The sequence below is a fragment of the Dermacentor silvarum genome, chromosome 7 (assembly GCF_013339745.2).
Source record: "Dermacentor silvarum isolate Dsil-2018 chromosome 7, BIME_Dsil_1.4, whole genome shotgun sequence".
Lineage (NCBI taxonomy): Eukaryota > Metazoa > Arthropoda > Arachnida > Ixodida > Ixodidae > Dermacentor > Dermacentor silvarum.
Genome location: NC_051160.1, coordinates 179,179,570 through 179,199,893, shown reverse-complemented (window position 1 = coordinate 179,199,893; position 20,324 = coordinate 179,179,570). Strand labels below are relative to the sequence as shown.

The following is a 20,324-nucleotide window of genomic DNA, read 5'->3' as shown; positions in this document are numbered from 1 at the left end:
TGCAACTTTGTTACAAGGAGGTTCGATGGTATGGGCATAATTTTCCACATGGACTCAGGAATGTTGATGGCAGGTATGGAGTGTATGTCAGATTTTTTTTTTTTTTTTGGCAACAAGAAAATTTTAAAAAATTTGTGCAACTGTTCAAAAAAGAAGCTTGGGCATTAGTGCTGTCAATTTGCAATAGGCATAGCTACGTTAATAATTGCAGGATGCCTTCTTTGAGTACATTGGCCAGACTGACTGGTGGGTGAATATTAGGTTGAGGGAACAGGTGCTTTGTTTCAGGAAAAAGGCCCACACTTGTCTGCCCATTGTTGCAGCTGTGTCCCTAAGTTCATAGAAACAAAAGTATTGTTTGCCCACATTTTACAAGAGAAATTGTCGAAGCAGTACTTATTGAGGGGTGACATTATATAAGCCAATCATCAGTATGACATGCCTCATCAGGAATTACTCGTACATGAATAAGAAAAATAAGCACAAACAAAGACAAGGAAATCAGCATTCTTCAGGGGGGGGGGGGGGGGGTATTTTGTAAGAGTCCACCTAGTGGACTGTCCACTTCGGCTGTCGCCATTGGCTCCCGCTTCACGAGCATGAAGGAGACTGGCTGGCACCTTCACGCTCGTGAAGCGGGAGCCAATGGCGACAGCCAAAGTGGACAGTCCACTAGGTGGATTCTGACAGAATATCCCCCCCCCCCCCCCTGGTCTCTGTATGTATTTCGGTCTTGTTTCTTCCTATGCACAAACAAGCACCAACTCATCCGACTTTATTTATCCTGGCAATATAGGTCAAGCACCAACTCATCCAACTTTATTTATCCTGGCAATAGGTCACGTTTTTTTTATTGTTGGCTTGCATTTTTTATGATAAATCTAGGTGCATTTATTGTAGCTTCTTGTGCCATCCGACTATGATCAGCTGTACAGCTTACAACTGAAGGAGCCGGGTGACTTTCGCGTGTGCAGCTATTTTGTAGATGTACAGGGCTCAGTGATTCAGATGTGATAATCGGCCTGCATGATGGCTGGCACTTCTTGCGCAATCAGTGGCTACTGGGGGCCAAGGTCAGTCCCAATGAACCACAACAGCCCTCGCTTTCATCGTATACTACAATGCATCCGCACAAAAGGCACCAGCAGCCATGCAGGATAATTATCGTGTTTTAATCGCTGAGCATTGTGCATAAGTAAGCGCGTCATCGTGAATAAAGCATTACTCATGAGTTGGACGAATGTCCAGTCTTATTTAAGTGCGAAGCACTTTAGGGGTCCGGGCTGTCGGCGTCTGTCACGTGATCATGCTCAAAAGAAGTGCTCAAAACAGGGTCAAAACAAATGCAGAACTGATCAAAACCGGTTCAAAATAAACTAACAGGATTCAGAGTAATTTAAAAGATGTGAATAATCAAGCATTAAGTGCATTAATTAACAGAAGTTCGTTAAAATTGCTTCTATCATCAGCAAAGGCTTTGGGTTCTATGTGCATGGCGGTTTCCCACCAGTTGTGCCTTAGCACAGGTGTCAAAACGGATGATGGATTGCTAAACACAAGATAAACATAGAATAAAACAAGATAAACACTAGGGAAACACCGGCAAATCACTGCTCCGCACTTACTCAGCTTTCACGTTGTGTGGAATTGCATTACCGCCGAGTTTACCATTGCATTAGCGCCGAGTTTTTTTTTTTTTTTCCACCTTGTTCATCGCTTTTTTGTATTGTTTCTTTCAAAGATTCCTTGTCTTGGAATCTAATGAGGAGCTTTTCATATTTACTTTCTTGCAAGAAAGAGAGCCATACGTGGATTGTTTTACTTCTTGCCTTTATTGAATGTTGTCACGTTATCACTGTGTTGTGCAAAGTGCCACTTGCTGTATTAGAAACATTGCAAATGTTCAAAATGGCACGAGCAATTCTAAGGGTGCGTGTTTTTTAAATTGAAGCATTCTTTGCCTCTTTCTTCGACTTTTCCACTGCTGCTGTCGCTGTCTTGCACGCAGGGTCGGGTGGTGGTTCAGAGCATGCAAATACATTGCAGGAGCGTGGCAGAGAGGAAAGGCAACGGGAGAAACTCATTTAGACCTTTCCATCATGTCGCCACAATGCCCTCTGGAGGTCCCTGAACGTTGCAACAATACGGTCTTAACAGCTGTAATTATCCATGACCCCCTGCAAAGCAGAAACTGCAGCACATCACCTTTGCACTAACATACATAAGTCCAGAGGGGAGGTAGATAGAATGGTAGTGAGAAGGCAGGGAGAGGAGACAGAATAAATAGAACCAACACAGTCACGAAATGAGTGAATAACAGCCTTGCCACTCTTAGCTCGCATACAAGGGGGGAGGGTGGAAGAGGGAAAAAACGACGTAAGAAGGCAAGGAAACGCTACTACTAGACACGTAAAGTTGTGAACAAATTGGATAAATTTAAGTTCAAGGTACAGTACAATACATTTCCGCTATTTCTGAAAAATAAACACCGTGCAAATTTGTCAAGTGGACAACTGATGCAGGGCATGCAGATGCAAAGCCTCATTGAAGCACCATAGCGTCTAGGTGACCCTATGGAAGCGGCCGCATGTCAAATCAACACTTCTGTGCCCGCCACTGTAGCTTTGCAGCTATGCCGTTGCTCCAGGTCACGGTTTCCCTGCCGACCGTGGCAGCAGCATTTCGACGGGGGCCAAATACAAAACACTCGTGTACTTGGATTTATGTGCATGTTAAAGACCCCCCGGGGCTCAAAATTCATCCGGAGTCTGCGACTACGGCATGCCTCATAATCATCTGATTGTGGTTTTGACACGTACAGCCCCTTAATTCAATTAAAGTTTAGCACTTCTGCCACAATGCGATGTGCGAGGCAATGACAAGGCTAACCTTCTCGGAGGCTGTGAACAACGGCGCACAACAACGCCTCAAGCAAGCACGTCTTCGTGTTTGTACCACGCAGACAAACAGCAGTGGTACATACAAGGTAACATCAACTTGCCACTCTCATATTGTGCTAACAAATTAAACATTTGCCATGAACATCACTGCACAAGTGCTGATTATCGTCGATAAAAAAAAACAGCACAGAAAGCTTCGCTTCCGAGTGCGTGGGATCCGCATAATGTTTTTTCTTTTATTTCTTTTGTAATGATGACGTCAGTGGCGCACCGACGGGGGGGGTTCCGGGGGTTGTAACCCCCCCCCCTGAGGCCGACTTAACCCCCCTCTTTTGTTTAACCCCTTTTCTTTCCTTGTGCATTTAAGTACTTCAACTAAGATGTAAGACGCGCAATCGTCTGCACACTCACAAAAATAGCATTTTTTGACAATTTCCCGTGAAGAAATTGAAATTAGTGCTATTTAGATGGTATTGGCAAACTGTCGACCCCCCCTGGCAGAGATCCTGGGTACGCTACTGGATGACGTGCCTTGTATATATAGTATTGTGCCTGGCCATTTGTTTATTGTGGCGAACTGTTCATCCATCACCCTGCTTGACAAAAGATGGCAGGTATTCATAACAGAACAAAAGATGTTTGTAAAATAAAAAAACTTCCACTGTGCAGGTGGTGGAGGTTGTGGTTCAGCTTCGCTACAGTGGGGGTCCTGGCCTGCAGGCACGTTACTGCCGTCAACTGGGGCTGGCCCTGACTCTGGAAGTGCAGCCGTCGCTCCTCATATCAGGATGGGATGTTCTACCAGCACAAGAGTGCGTTGCACTTACACATTATTAGAAAAGCACTCGGTGCTATCTACTTACTACAACAAACTGTGTGCAGTCACATTGCAGGCATTTTGATAAAGCCATGTTCTGCATCAGGCTTTGTCCATGTAGCATCTTCAATGTTATGTGCGCATATTGAGCATGCGGTCTAAGTGTAGGTTTAATATTATGTGGTTACATCTGGCATTTATAAAAGCATGCACTATTCCTGTGAGCCTTCACCACCGACCATATCTGTAGCTTATTGTGCGACACATACCTTGTCTAACATCAAGCTCAAAGCTGACTAAAATAAGAGCTATATCTGCTGACATATGGATTGTTTAAATCAATCATTTCAGTGCCATGATGCATGCAATGCAAGTCTGGTAATGTGCTCCACTGTTGACATTCCATTTCCCACTAATAGTATCAGGATAGGGGGCATCATTTTTGTCCCTGGTTGCTGTGTCTGGGTCCAATTCTCCATGCTGTTTTTCTGTCATGTAAATCGCCACATTTACCTTTGTGCAAGAAGTGCTTGCACCTGCAGGCAGTCTTTTTGCTTGTGCTGAGATGTGCACAAAGAGGCCAAATACTTTTTGTGTGATGCTTCTCAGTGGCGCACTGACGGGGGGGGATTCGGGGGTTGGAACCCCCCCCCCTGAGGCCGACTTAACCCCCCCTTTTGTTTAACCCCTTTTCTTTCCTTACGCATTTGAGTACTGCAACTAAGATGTAAGACGCGCAATCGTCTGCACACTTGCAAAAAGCGCATTTTTTAAACAATTTCCCGCGAAGAAATCGAAATTAGTGCTGTTTAGATGGTATTGGCAAACTATCAACCCCCCCCCTGCCAGAGATCCTGGGTGCGCTACTGATGCTTCTACAACCAACTATAGGACCACTCTGAATTGTGGCCAACATGTCCTCCAAGCAGAAAAAGCAAAAATTGCAAGAATAGATTGCTGTAGGCCAGTGGTGCTTGGGTCGTGCCAATCAAGCTGCACCATTTTGAGGGTTTCACATTAACCATTCTTTTTCTCACGGTTTGTGCAGTAAATGGAGAAGCACAATCTTCAACTGTACGAGGGTCATTAAAGTAAACCTTGGATTTTGTGTAGTATGTGCACACAAATACACACCAGAGCCATCTGTTAGGCATGCTATGACAAGACACCCGTGGGTTCTTACTTCGTGGTGTGCTGATGTTGCTTCACACCGTAAGTGATGGGTTAAAAATGATGATGACAGAGCCTGTGAACACACTTGAGAAACAACACACTGTAATGAAGTTTCTTACGAATACCTATAACCGACTGAAATTCACACTAGACTGTAAGCTCAGCAAGTAGATGAAATGGCAAGCCACAACACAATATTTTATCGATGCAAACAGTTTCGAGATGGCCGGATATCAGGTTGGGCGATGCTGGATGAGGCGGAGGCCCGTCAGCAGTCTCCCCAGACAGCAAGCATGTGAGGACCCAGTGCACTCAGGATGGAATGGCCTGGCTGGATACATCCAGGACATTAGTGTGCACTTGGTGGTACCTTGTTGGGCAGGTACTGCCACATCTGCCATCCTCGCCGCTAGTGACTATCATTTGTTTGGATCACTGAAAGAGTTCCTGGGACACCAGCACTTCAGGGAGAAGGTCAAGCAGGTTGTCTGTCATTCACAAGAAGAAATCTTTTTATGCTGCTGGCATCATCGAAAACTGCATCAGTTTCAAAGGGGATTACCTCGACAAATAAGACCACTTCCACGCATCTAAACATGTCTTTCAATCCTGAAAAATAAAAACTCGGAGTTGAGTTGAGCACCCCTCATAAGAACATTGATTGGCAGTATTGGTTGGTTAACAAAGGATGGCACTGAGCATAAAGGATGTCGGGAAATCATGCTGAGACTTCTCTGTTGGCCACTGAGTTTGTATTTCAAAATGAGTTTCATTTGTTTCATTTAATTTATTGTAGTCTTAAAGGCCCGAAGTCATTACACAAGTTAGGGGCTGTAACTAGGTAGTATGACATAAACAGACAAAAACACCAGTAACACAAAAGAAATAAGGTAAATACATCAATAGCCTTATTATGTAAGTACTGAAACAAACAAGCAGTAAAAATAATAAAAGAACACTAATTACTGGTGAGCTAATAAGGCAGTGGTGACATTCGTTTCAATATAAAAAACAATAATTCAGCACGAGAATAAGCTAACCACAAGCGATCTTGACAATGACCTGATAAGATACAGCAAATATGTTGTTTTATGTGATGATGTTGAACAGTTGTTGCCGGAAAGAGGCACAGTCTATACATGACTGCCGTAGAGGCTTGGGCTAGTCAGTACATACTCGATAGGGGAACAGCGCAAAAAAAAAACACGACACGAAGACAAGGAGGGAGACACACACCAGTGGTGACTGATGACTGAATTCTTTATTCAGAAAGGAACGCATATATACCAAAAGAAAAAGAAGAAAAGAAAGGTAGATCACAGCACATGGGCAAAAATAGACACCGATTAGATTTAGATTTCCCGCGAATTATGATGGTTCCTGAGATATGTTAGTTCTGCCTCAGACAAGGCCACAGACGGAGTGCTGATACAAGACGCACCATTCCTTGCAATGGCAGCAGCCTCAAAGATTTCTCATGCACACGCATCATGATAGCGTTTGTGGATCGTGCACTGCGAAAAGTCAAGTCCCGGATTACGGCACAGATCACAAGCACTGTAGTGTAAGGCGAAGTTGCTGCCAGTACCGGAGCGAAGGCTGTAGGCATGCTCTCTTAAGCGATCGTTTAGGCAACGACCAGTCTGTCCAATGCAGGAGCGTCTACAGGAAGAGGCACCTCGTACACCATGCCTGCTTTGTACTGGACGAATGGTGTGGCATGGTTCTTTTTACAAGCTGGTTGTTCGGATTTTTCCTGGTTGACCTGACGGCAAAGTCGACCTAGCTTGTTAGACGCATATCTCAGGAACCGTCATAATTCGCGGGAAATCTAAATCTAATCGGTGTCTGTTTTTGCCCATGAGCATAGATGTATACCCTTCTTTTCTTTCTTTTTTCTTTTGGTATATATGTGTTCCTTTCTGAATAAAGAATTCAGTCATCAGTCAGCGCTGGTGTGTGTCGCCCTTGTCTTCTTATCGTGTTTTTTTGCGCTGTTCCCCTATATACATGACGAAAGCTGGTTGATCGCAGGAAAACACATGGACAAAAGAAGGCACATTGGGTGCCTGTGCATTCAGTGTGTCTTCTTTTGTCCTTGTGTTTTCTTGTGCACAACCACCTTTAATTAAGATGTACCAACAAGCCCACAACACCACCTTTGTCTGTACACAAGGCTTTGCTATTGAGAAGGGCATTCCACAGGGTCATTGCCTTTGGACAAAATAAGTAGATCATCGCTGATGTGCGTCCGTGAATATGCGCGATTGAGTGACTGTGATTAAGGTGGGAAGATAATCTTGACGGGAATCTGAGTAAGGGGTGCCTTGAATGTGGATTGCTGTAGAAGTAGTACAAGAGGCTGAAGATGATGTGATGAATAGATAGTAGATCATGGATGCACTTCGGTGCAGTTACGCTAGATCTTCGACCATATTAACAAGTGATAAAGTGTGCAGCATTTTGTACTGCTTCTAGTGTATTAGTAAGGTATCATTGCAAATTGTTTCAATATTGTAACACACAGTTGAGACAATGTACTTTAATTAGTTTGTTAGGTGAAACTGTGCCCAACAAACAGCTATGTGACAGTCAACCTCCAACATAGTCTTTTCCCAAGAGTTCCACACTTCTTTTTCTCGTGTCATGCACTGATGGCACCTTGGTCCGATTGCGTGTGCCCTGTGAGCACATGTTGCCCGCTTAGCAGCTGCTCTCTTTCGCACGTAGCCATAAACAACTGGAAGAGGGCGCAGGATACAGTGGGCACGCGTGATTTGAAGGCAGCTTGTGTCATTGTCCTCCTTCCAAGAGTGCATCGTCCCAATGCTCATAAAGAAGGTGGTGGTTTCCAGGCAGTCATTTATAATGCTTGTTGATGAAAGCAGTTATAGAGAAACCTCATTACTACATTACTATGAACACCACATTAACAAACTTTTCGATTAACGAATTTTCTGAAATCCCCTGCTGACTGCTTATAGTTTCAATGTAAAAATAATTCAGTACTACGAACTTCAAAATACTGAACTTTGTAGCCTGTAGGTTCTCTCAAGCCGCCTTTGTGCATAAGGTTTAGGCTTGACGGCCAACTCATTGTGCTTGCCTTGTACGAGGCGATCTTGCTGTGTGATGGAGAGCACCCAAAGTGGCCGGGGCGACTGCCCCGGCGGCGCGCGCTGGTGCTGCGGGCACGACCTCGTCTGAGTTGAGCCCTGGGTAGTGTACGCCGAAATTTTCCGACGTTCTGGGGACGCAAGTGGAGGAGAGAGGTTCTTCGCCTTTCGAAAAGGGCCTCCGAGAACCGCCGCCATAATCTGCTGTGTTGGAGGTGCGCACGGAGGGAACCAAGATTTCCCCGACTGAAGAGAATAGGTTTGGTAACCAGCCGAAGAATGCTGGCATGTTGGTGAGGTGCACGGGGTCGGACACTCCTACATTTGTAGGGGATGCGGTAGTGCAGTATGTGTTTTCACGGCCCACATTTGTGGGTGACGCGGCCGATGCAACGAGGCCTCAGTTTTCCCTGGCCTGACTGCAAATATTGGCCAACTCCATGAGATTGCTAAGTTCGTACTGCAGCCTCGTTATCGTGTAGCGGGAGCCGGCTGCTGGATTGCGTCTGCAAATGAAAATACACGTTGGGCGCCAGTTGTAGTCTCCGAGTTCTCTCAAGCCGCCTTTGTGCATAAAGCTTAGGCTTGACGGCCGACTCCCTTGTGCTTGCCTTGTATGGCCGGGCTTTGGCAGTACCAGGACAAGCAGAAACACGACAACACACGACAGAATAACAGCCACAACAATGTTTATTGCTCTAGGGGATTCACGTGGAAGCAGGCTAGGTTCGACCGCAACGTTTGTTGGAGTCGATAGTGGTCGAATGATAGCAGGGCGCAACAAAGGATGGGAAAAAGATGGTTACCTGAGCTCTCTCCTTCGTCGTGGCTCGCAGTCTTCTCTCGTTACCCGCAGTCGCCGGCCTCGCCGACCTCGACCGCCCCGCCCTGTTCTTGGCTCGGTCCAATGAGCGCGGGGCTCCGCGTGCACGTCACCGCTGCGTTTGCAACCGGTTTCCAAAAGGGTCGCGCCACCACACGAAAAGCTGTTTGGCTCCCCGCACAGGAAGAGGGGAAAAGGCGTTTGCTCTCCTCACTTCCGTGGTGCGCGCGCGCGCGGGGAAATATGAACTTGCATAATTCCCTCAACTTGTCCATAAACAAGTTGGAAAGGTGTCATTCAAGTCGTCTCTTGCACTGCGGTATAGTATGCATATGTTGCGTACGGTAACATCCTGTCCCATGTTCAGTGCTCTATGTCCACTACCCATAATCTGTCTCCAAGTGTGTACTGGACCTCTCTTTGTCGCAAGTTGTATTGATTCACGTCACATCGGTTTGTTGTTGCTGCTGAATGTGGTGCCGTGCCAGCTCTTGTGCCTTTTTAGCTTTTTGTGTGAAGTCACTGATACCATGGTCATTCTTAGAGGTCTCATCTACAGGTAACATTGCATCTAAGTGTATGATGATGGTTCGTCCAGGAACAGTTGGAAAGGTGTCATTCGAGTCATCTCTTGCACTGCGGTATAGTATGCAGATGTTGCGTACGGTAATATCCTGTCCCATGTTCGGTGCTCTATGTCCACTACCCATAATATGTCTCCAGGTGTGTAATGGTGAACGTCTCTTTGTCGCAAGTTGTATTAATTCATGTCTGTTATAATTGAAGAGCATCTGCAAATAGTCCGAGACTTGGACTGGAACAACCCACTTTATTCAGCTGTACACAGATATATACACAGCTGACATACATACAACGCCTCCTCTCGGCGGAAAGAAACTAAAGCAAAACCGAAACTGAACTTGAATCATAACATACCCCTTCCTTATTTAGAATGTTAGTGACGTTAGCAAGGGCTAGTATACGAGCAAACATGCATGGTTCACTTTAAGACACATGCTGTACATGCACTACTTGGGCACAAAGTCCTTCAATGAAACTGCGTTCTCGTTGTGGCCATGCGGCCGCTCAACTGGCAGCAGACTGTACCGCCAGAGGCAGCAACTGTGGTTCACCGGAGGGAGTCGGGTGCATGATCACCGCAGGAGGCTGCGACGGCGATTCGCCGGAGAGAGTCGGGTGCACCATGGCCACATGAGGCGGCGACGTGCGCACTGCAGCAGGAGCTGGCACAGCCGGAGGCAGTGGTTTTTGCACTGCTACAGCAGGAGCTGGCGCAGCAGAATGCAGCGGTGTTTCTACTAAAGAGCAGGAGATGGCTGCATCGGCTCAAGAGGAAGTGGCAGCAACCCGATTGAACATTCATGGGGGTTCAGCCAACACCACCTGGACTGCCTACTTCAGGCCTCCGCACTGCCCGCCTGACATCACGGACCTGGCCGGTCAGGCCAGGTCAGGCCAGGTCTGACCGGCCAGGTCCGTGATGAGCGTCGGTCGGCGTAGCCACATGTTATTTATTTATTTTTTTAATCGCACCTTCCGGCTAGATTGTGGTAGTTGCTAGTACAATCGATAAAAATTTAAATACAGAAAGTGAAAAGTAATTTTTTCTTGTGAAATAGCACCAGGTGTGAGATCATATGCACTGAAACTGAAAAAAAAGTTAAAGAAGTTGAATGATCTCAAAAATGAAATATGTATTTATAAGTACACAGCTTATGCTGTTGTTTACTGCACTTACGCAAAAACGCCCGTGTGCTTGCGTTCTAGTGCATGTTAAAGAACCCTAGGTGGTCAAAATTAATCCGGAGCCCTCCACCACAGCATGCCTCATAATTAGAGCTGGTTTTGGCACGTAAAACTTGTGGGGATGCGCGACTCTCACGCGTCCCCTGATGTTGTTTTCCCCGCATGGCTCCCGTAGTACGGCTTCGCCGCGTAGCTTTACGGCGGCGGAGTTGCGGCGCAGTGCGAGAGATGGCGCGAGTGTCGCGATGCTGGCACCACCGAGCGCCAGGGTGACTTGGGGAGAGAGGGGTCAACGGCGCTTCCTTTTTGGCTTGGGATCGGCGACCAACACGCACGGACGCCTCGCGCGTGCGCCAGCCCGCTTCGCGCGACCGTCGCGCGAGGCTAAGAGCAGGACACCGGTATGAACGAACACGGATCGTTCGAGCGCGCCACCGTTCGCGTGACCGTAGACGTGAACGACTAGGCGATAGTGTCATAGCATGGGGCGAACGTATTCGATCGCTATCGGGTCGCGGTGAGTCGGACTTCCTTGATTTGTCGCGCGCCCGTGTGAATGTTCTATTGGTAGTAATTCGGCTAGTATGTATTAGTGTATGAAAGGTGCAATAAATGCCCTTTTGATTGTCTGCACTACTGCGTTGTCGTTCCTTTGTCCCAAGGGCACATGTGTGAGACCCCACAAACTCCTGAAAGAAGATATGTGCTAGCAGACAACAAGCTTGATCCTTGTTTACTTGTTGCTTCGAAGTCACATGCTAGCAATGATATTTCATGGGGAAAAAAACAAAAAAAACTCCTGCACACACAAAAACTATGCTAGTATATAACAACCCTGGTCCTTGTTTATGTGTTACTTTGCAATCACAAATTAGCGCTGACGTTTCGTGGCAAAAAAAGAAAAGAGAACCCCGCACATACTATAATATATGCTAACATATGACAGACTTGGTCCTTGTTCACATGATACTTCACAATAACATAATAGCACTGATGTTTCATGGCACAAAAATAAGCTCCCACACACAAACAAAGGTCCACAAATACTATTCACTTCAGTGTAAGCAGCTTTCTCTTATTGGTACAACTCTTCTGCTTAGATATTGTCACGAGCCTTCAGAAGTACTTTTGGGTTTTAATAAACCACAGAGCAGCTGTCTCCTTAAAAACGCAACCGACAGGGCTGGATCTCGAGCAGAGAAGAAGCACACAGTCTTATTTGTTGTTTTGGGCACGACCCGGTGGCATTATGCAACCTTCCAAACAAAAGCATCGCCTCGATGCTGCAAAATAGGCGTAAAAAGAAAAAGAAGAATAAAAATATAAGACAACGCAGGCATAGCGAAAGCATACAAAGAGGTCAACGTCACACCGACACAGTCAATGAACAAAGAAGTAAGCTCATGAAGATAAATGAAAAGCATAAAAAACGAAGGGGAATGAGAGAAAAAAAGAAAGAAAAAAAAATTACGGACATGCAGTGTACAGCTTCACGCGCATAGCATGAACTATGTCTGAGCTCAGTTGTCTTTGTGTCCTGCTATGTGTCTGCAATGTTAAGTCCGGGACTACTTCATAGTTTACATCGCTGACATGGCGTAGAACTTTATACGGACCAAATACCAGCTCAGCAACTTTCCACAGAGACCACGGTGGCGAATGGGGATCCACACCCAAACTTGGTCTCCGGGGTTGTAGGACACATCCCTGTGGCGGATGTTGTAGCATTGTGTGTCTGCCTGCTGCTGTGGGCCTACGTGCAGCCATGCGAGCTACCGAGCTTCCTCGACACACTCTGTAAATTGTTGAGTGTCAGTTGTCAATAGGTCACCTTCTTGACACGGCAGCATAGCGTCCAGCATCATCTGGACTTCACGACCATAGAGAAAGCGAGGGCATGAAGCGCGTTGTCTCTTGCACGGCGTTGTCTCATGAGCAGCTGGCTCCTGGAAAACCCGTCTGTCGGGGTTAAATCTCGAGCAGGGAAGAAGCGCATAGTCTTCTTTGTTGTTTTGGGCACAACCAGCTTTTTCCCTCGACCCATGTGGGGTCTCACAAGTGCTCTTGGGACAAAGGAACGACAACACAGTAGTGCAAACAATCAAAAGGGCATTTATTGCACCTTTCATACACTAATACATGCTAGCCGAATTACAACCAATAGAACATTCACATGGGCGCGCGACAAGTCAAGGAAGTCCGACTCACCGCGACCGGATAGCGAGCGAATATGTTCGCCCCATGCTATGACACCATCGCCTAGTCGTTCACGTGTACGGTCACGCGAACGGTGGCGCGTTCGAACGATCCGTGTTCGTCCATACCGGTGTCCTGCTCTTAGCCTCGCAAGATGGTCCCGCGAAGCAGGCCGGCGCACGCGCGAAGTGTTCGTGTGTGTTGGTCGCCGATCCCAAGCCAAAGAGAAAGCGCCTTCGACCTTTTTCTCCCTAGTCACCCCGCCGTTCGGTGGCATTAGCATCGCGACACTCGCGCCATCTCTCGCAATGCGCCGCAACCACTATGACCACCGCCGGCGCTTAGCCACGGGTAGAAGCCGGATTATGGTAGAAACGAGCTATGCGGGGAAAACAACATCAAGGGACGCGTGAGAGCGCATCCCCACATTCCCCCAACCTTAAATCACTACACATACTCTGGCGAAACATGTCACATGGTCTATCAACGCGCGCGTCGTGAACAAAAGTTAGTACATGTGACAGTGGCCACGCCGAGGAAATGTCCACACGTTATCCACAACATGCGAGCCGACATTGTCTCTGGGGTTCACCGCTGGCGTCCGTTGGTCACAGCACCACCTTTGCAGATTCGATGGCACGACTCCAGCCCAGGACTCCGGAAACGCAGACGCAGAAGTCGGCACGAGCAAGCGTCGATTGCGCCGACGCACCCTGCCGGCGACAGCCGCTGGTGATTGCCGGCTCTTTTCCCAGCCGCCGAGGGTAGCGAACCAGACACAGGTGGCCGCCGAAATCAGCTGCGCCGAAGTGGCCACAGGCATCTGCATCACCTGGGGTTGCTTGATTGTTGTCCGGGGCAGCAGCGCTGACGATGTGCAGGTGACAGCAAAGCAGGGGTGACTCCGCTCACGCTGCGTACACTCAACGCACTCGACAAACGCTAAAGTAGTGCAAGAAAGAGGAATTCGGCATACGCATCGCCCATGTGGTACGATGTTCAATTCGGCTAGCAAAATTTCGGGCGGCAGTTCAGATGCGAAGTTCACGTGAACAAAGCTTACTCTCTTGCGTCGAACGAGTAATTTTATTTCGTGCGCGTCGAACTAATGAGGGAAGCAATGTGTGACACCTCAACACCACAGTCCACCCGGTTGTGTCCCTCAAAGTGCGACAGGCGGCTTCGTAAAGCCTTAGGCCTAATGCGTCGCTACCCTGACAACAACCGGCATCCAAAAAAAAAACATCACCCAAAATGGGCACAACTGGCAGCCGCAAGGACACGTTAGCTCTGTGAGGTGGTCCTACCCCGCTCGGTGCACACAGCATCAGAGTTGACGGCGCCCACCATCCCAGACGGTGTCGGAGCATATGGTTCCATGCCGCAATACCAGTCAGCCCGTAGCGGCAGCCGTGGCCCGCGGCCACCCGGCTCCCTGAGCCGCGACTTCCGAAGTCAAAGAGATAGAAGAAGCTATTTGCATAAGAAATTTGGACCACCCACGAGACTTCCGTACTCATTCGCTTCAGGCTTGCCAATGCTCCGCGGGCGCTACGCCTCGCTCTCCCAGGATGCAGACCACGTGGCTCTCGTACCGACGAGTGTACTTCAAAAGACTCACGAAAAGGCTTAGCATCTTGAAAAGTTCAAACACGCTACAGCAACCATCGCCTCGCTCAAGAAAGCACATCGCCAACGCTAGCGATCAAAATCCACGCTAGGAATACGCTTCGGTTCAAACAAAGGTTGTCTCGAACCGAGCAAAACTCAAAATTATCGTCCGATGTCCCAAGAGGTCCACGTTGGGCAGCTAGATGTGGGGTCTCACACGCGCTCTTGGGACAAAGGAATGACAACACAGTAGTGCAAACAAACAAAAGGGCATTTATTGCACCTTTCATACACTAATACATGCTAGCCGAATTACTACCAATAGAACATTGCTACTGAAGTATTAAAGCACCAAACAGACGACGCAAGAAGAGACATGGACGAGCGCTTACTAACAACTGATGTTTTATTGAAATAAACACACAATATATAGGCATATCTGGTGGCGTAACTCGCACGTTGTCGAAATTCACATGGTAACCAGGCAAAAAGGCGATAAAAAGATTGTAAACGATGATGAAACTCAAATAAAAGATGACGTTCGCGACACTGACATGTGGTGTATAGAGCCACAAGACCATAAAAGATAATGGTTAAGCGATACACAAAACAGCGCTGTAACCCCTTTAGAGAGCTAACGATTAAGATTTTTACCAAGCGCATGCATGCGGCGCATCAACGTGCTAAGTTGTAACCAAGGGCTTCTAAAAAGGACAGTTCGCTTGTATACAATATTTTTGACGGTTCGCTGACGCATTCCAGGCCCTTCCTTTTAATGTGGAAGGCTTCCTTCAGCTCACGGGCAACACTGTCTTGACTTCTCTCCAGAACAATGCTATCTCTTAGGCGAGGCTTGCACCCGCACTCTTTGCAATGGATGGCCATATTGGATCCAGTCCCTTTCACTAGTGAGCGTTCATGTTCTTTTAGTCATTCATTCAAACATCGCCCCGTTTGTCCAATGTAAACCTTTTGGCATGAGAGGGGAATATGATAAACCACCCCTTTCTTGCAACTGACAAGTGGATCGGTATGCTGGGTTCCGCAGGTCGTGCGTTCTGTTTCTTGGTTGTTAACACGAGCGCACAATTTAGCAAGTTTTGAAGGGGCTGAAAAAACTACCGGGACTTTGAATTTACAAACGGCGTTGGAAACTTTAAACCTCCTCTGCTCATGCTGTCAATTAACAGATGATCATTCACCTCCAGCTCTCTATCTGCAATTGTGAGTTGTGCGCGACAGTTATCGCACGGCTGGTGCTTCAATGCTGCATATGCACAATAGCCAGCAATGTACGTAATCGCAGGCATGTCACTTGCAGACATCTTTAGGCTTTCTTCAGGGAGTGTGATGTATTTGCTTATCAGTGGCGTCAGCACTCAGTTGATTCAGTGCCTTTTCCTCTTGTTTGGACAAAGGCAAGTCTTCTAGAACAAGTGTGTTCCGAAGACGAGATTTGTTTCTGCTTCAAAGACTTGGGTTATTGAAACATTATATTGTGAACCACAGAGCTGCCTGTACTTGCTGAACCTAGCCTCTAGAGAATCTGTTTGAAACTTTCCCAAGAGGACGTATATAAAACCAAGCTCGTGCAGACAATACCTTGCTAGTTCGATCAAGGCATATGTGCTTAGTCGCAGAGCCGAATGCATCTCTTTGGTCATGCCATTAGAGTGAGTGCCTCTGCAGTTCTAGGCATCAAGCCAGGTCACAAACTTGTCAAGGAATTCAATCTGCTGGCACTGCATGTCACGGACCAATTCCTGCCATACATCCCGCTGCCTATGCCCCTTTTCCAGTGTCTTCACATTCACAATCTTCCACCACCTAATAATCAAATCACTAAATCTGGCAGTTTCTTCATGCACTGGCTATTGTAGCTTCTTGCCTTCAATTGCTTGAGCTGCTGACATAAAGCTGCTGAAAATTTTATGCGCAAGCTTTACCTTCTGCCGTTCCAAGTTGGTCGGATAGAGAGCCCTATATGTGAGCCCATAAGCAACATTTGCCAGTTTGTTTTGTTCCATTTGGTACAGGCGTTTTAGACAAAAAAAAAAGGATGCTTTCTGGTCACATCTGCTTTCTGTGGCTACAAACTCGAAAGGAGGTGAACAGAAATCTTTGTCTTTATCTTTCTGGTTTATCCAATTATTCCTCGTACATTTTAACAAATGCACAGTATCGACGATGTAAAATAAAGGCAGGATGCGGGTAGACAATGTCTGGTTCATTACTATTACCAAAAGGTGCCATCATTTTCATGTAAATGGCATTGTTATCGGTCACTGCCACCACAACATGAAGGCCAGCACTTTCGAGGCTCATAGTAACCCTTTTCAAGACATTGTGTCCTTGTATGGCAACAAAAGCGACTGCACCATAAAAACGTGGATAGCTTTAGCTGGCTCGGCGCAATGAGCAGCAGATTCCGTTAAACAGCTACCTGTGAACTCGAAAAACTGCTGCTGTAGGTGTATTTCATCTAACATCAGCGACACATTTCTCTCGTGTTCTTTCAAAATGCTTGCTCTAGCTGCGCTTTATGAATCTCAAAAAACTCTCCTGTTTCTGTTCTTTTGAAGGGCTGACATCACGTGTGGCGCAAACTCTCTTTACCATATCAGGGTATGGCAGCACCAGCTTTCCGCTGTGGCGAGAAAATTTATAAGCATGAGGTGAAATAGTGTACAATATACTAGAAAAAACAAGAAGTTCTGAGGAGTACCTCAGACCATTGCCCTTTCTCGTAAGGAGATTACACTGCTCCTTGAGAAACAGCAGAGCATCATCACGTTCAATTCAGTTCAATTCAGTTTATTTGGACATACATAGATGGTACAGGGCGTCCATGAGGCGTGGCAAAAGGAAGCAACAATGCCTCCTGACAGGGCCTTCACCTTGGGATCACACATCATGACAGCAGATTGGCATGACAAAATACTGCATTACATTGAGAGATCAAGGCAATCAGTGAAAATTCAGCAATACATGCTGTTTTACATATGACAAATTATTCTATTATTTGACATTATACATTGATTACATCATTCTAACTCACGGAAACAATGATGTAGAAAATCATTCTAATTGCACTTGCTCAAGACAAAAGAAAGGTACAATTCTAAGCAAAAGACGCAGGAGAAGAAAGCATAAATTTCATTCTTTAAATCCTCTAAATCCTCATTAGTAATATCCTCAAGCAGGGAAGTTACTAGGCCTAAGGTTCCTTACACTTTGTCGTGTTTCTGAATTATCTTCTTGCGAGTGTAGTTCTCCACGCTATCAAGGTGATCGACAAGTACTCAAAAATCACAAATTTTAGAAGGAATGCACAGCTGTTCGCTAGAAAATAACAGCATTTCTTGAAAACGCGCAAACAGATAAATCTGACCTCACTACCAAAGACATGGTTAGATCCGGTGTTTTCGAAGTCATCTCCACGTGAGTGAATATCACGCACGAATCACACACGGTCATGCACCAGAACACTTTGTGCCATATACGTTCCACGCGAGACGTAATGTCAATGAGGTTCTGAACTTTGTTCTCCTGCGACTCATTTCTGTACGTGATCTTTGACTGCTGGATGGCACGCTGAAGCAATTCGCGTTCAATCCGTATTTTCTTTTCGTCAGGACCTTCACGTGTTTTTCACTTGTCAGACTGCGTATGCCAGACAGTCAAGAAAAATTGTTGGCAGTGTGTCTGGCGTCAGCCTTGTCAGTTTCATGAGTTCTTCGATGGTCTGCCCGTCAACGTCCATGTATGACGACGTTGTCAGCAAATATTCAGGCTTGAAGTACCATTCACACACCTGCATACGACGAAAATGGTGTCACCAAAGAAAGTTTTTTGAAGCCAATTTAATTAATCGTCCAATGCAGCAAGTAAGTGGACCCGCACAAATTGAGGGAAGCTATGAAAACTTACAGCTATATCACAACGCTCTGCTACACACGGGAGGATGGCAATTTTTCCTTTCATCGCAGCTAAAATAGTATACCATGTTATCACTGATAGATATTCACAATTTCGCTTACCTTGGGGTCCTTCAACTGTGAAACATCCATGTCGTGGAGTATCACAGCACGTTGCCATTCAGCTTTTCTCTTCGGGTCGCTCGGGAAAGAAAACAAACTTTTGGACCTCCTTCGTAATTCCCTCTACACATCGGAACACAGCACCGGCCCATGCTTAAACATTCACGGCATATATCCACAGAATTACTTACGAATCGCAGAACAAAGCAAACGACGGCGGTCATGTTGAATCACATGTTGTGCCAACTTGTTGAGGCATGAAGTGTGCTCGGAATATAGGTGGCACTAGTCCTATTAAGGGACGACTTGGCCATCTAATGAGCATGGATGGAAGCATTTGGTTTGGCTGGCCGGTTCACTCGGCTCGGGCGAGGTCTGATGACGTCAGCTAGCACAGTGAGGAAGTGTCGAGGCCTGAAGAAGTCTAGGTGGTGGTGGTTCAGCTCGCTCTTCTGCAGCACCTTGGCAAGTTGTGCTGCGTTCCAAGTCCTGCCATCTTTTAACCAGAAGGAGGAAAATCCTTGCTTCTTCATGACTTCATTTGGTGGCGAGAATGCCAAGTCTCCTTTGAAGTGGACAGGCTTACTCTTATCGTCATCTCCTTGGCAGCTCTTCCTGTCCGCATATTGTTTGCTGCTCTGCTGTTGCGGCTTCAGTCAAGGCTGGTGCTGAAAAGCCAACCACGTCCAGCCTTGTTTGGGGCATTCTACCATGCAATAAGACCGCTGGAGCGACGCCAGTCGAGGCGTGTGGAGTGCACCTATAGATGCCCAGATATTCCTTACCTGCTCGACGGAGTGGTCGCCACTCCAGAAGAGAAACTTGGATATAGTTTTTTAGTGTTCAATTAAAGCGCTCTATTTGCCGATTGGCCTGTGGGTAATAGACTGAGGAATGAGACAAGCGGATAGCCTACTCTTGAAGGAATTCAGTGAACTCATGTGAAGTGAATTGTGGTCCGTTGTCAGAGACTACCTCCTCAGGATAACCCTTCCGTCAAAGAACGCTTGTTAGAAACTCCTTGACCGTGCTTGAGGATACGTTGCTACAGGAATAAACCTCTGGCCATTTGGAGTGGTAATCCACGAGAGTAATGATGAACCTGTTGTTGTGAGGTGCATGCTCCAGGGAGCCGACAGGGTCAATGCCGAGTTTTTGCCATGGTTGCTCGCGCCATTCCACAGGCTGTAAGGGTACTGGTGACGTTTTAGAAGACTTATCTGCCTCCAGGCACACATTACAGTTCTTTACGGCCGTTTCGACTTCCTTATCTATCTGAGGCCACCAGAATTGTTTCACGAAGTCTTCCCTTTGTGTAAGTGATGCCCTGATGCGTCTCATGCCCAATGACTATGATTTGAGCCGAAAGGGATAATGTTACGAGTCGCTCAGCACGCATCAATAAGTCATCCACCACTGAAAGTTCTTTGCAAATGTTGGAAAATGGCTTGATCTGTTTAGGAATGGACTTGTGTGGAGGCCAAGAAGTCATTATGAAAGGCTTCACTTGCTGTTGGCAGGCATTGCCAAAGACAGCTTGCTTGAATTCTTCTTTTGTCACACAAAGAGATTCAGCAAGCGAGACGATTTCTTTTTGCGTGGCAAGCTCAGCTTCTGCTCAGCTTCTGCAGCTGCGAACTACAAGCCCAGCAGTGGCTTCTGCGCACCTCCGCAGCCCTTGCGCCCGGCTCAGCATTGTGCACCCCAGCCTGGGCCCCCTGTTCACAATCCGTGGCGTACCCAAGACAACCGGCCCATCAGCTTCACGTATGGCTTTGACAGACACGTGGCACAGTTTTGCCGCCGGCGTGGTTGGTGCCCTCCTGCTGCTGCGAGACCACAAGGGAATGCACCTGACTCCCAGTCCCGCTATGACACACC

General features: G+C 46.9%; 1 protein-coding gene across 1 annotated transcript in view; it reads left to right on the top strand.

Annotated features, from left to right (window-relative positions):
- LOC119459367 (trafficking protein particle complex subunit 9-like) overlaps positions 1-20,324 on the top strand; it is a gene marked incomplete at its 5' end in the record, with an annotated part of 439,675 nt that overhangs the window by 291,867 nt on the left and 127,484 nt on the right. The window contains one exon of the mRNA XM_049671685.1: positions 3,570-3,712. Coding sequence (XP_049527642.1) covers positions 3,570-3,712 — 143 coding nt within the window. The remainder of the gene's footprint in view (positions 1-3,569; positions 3,713-20,324) is intronic.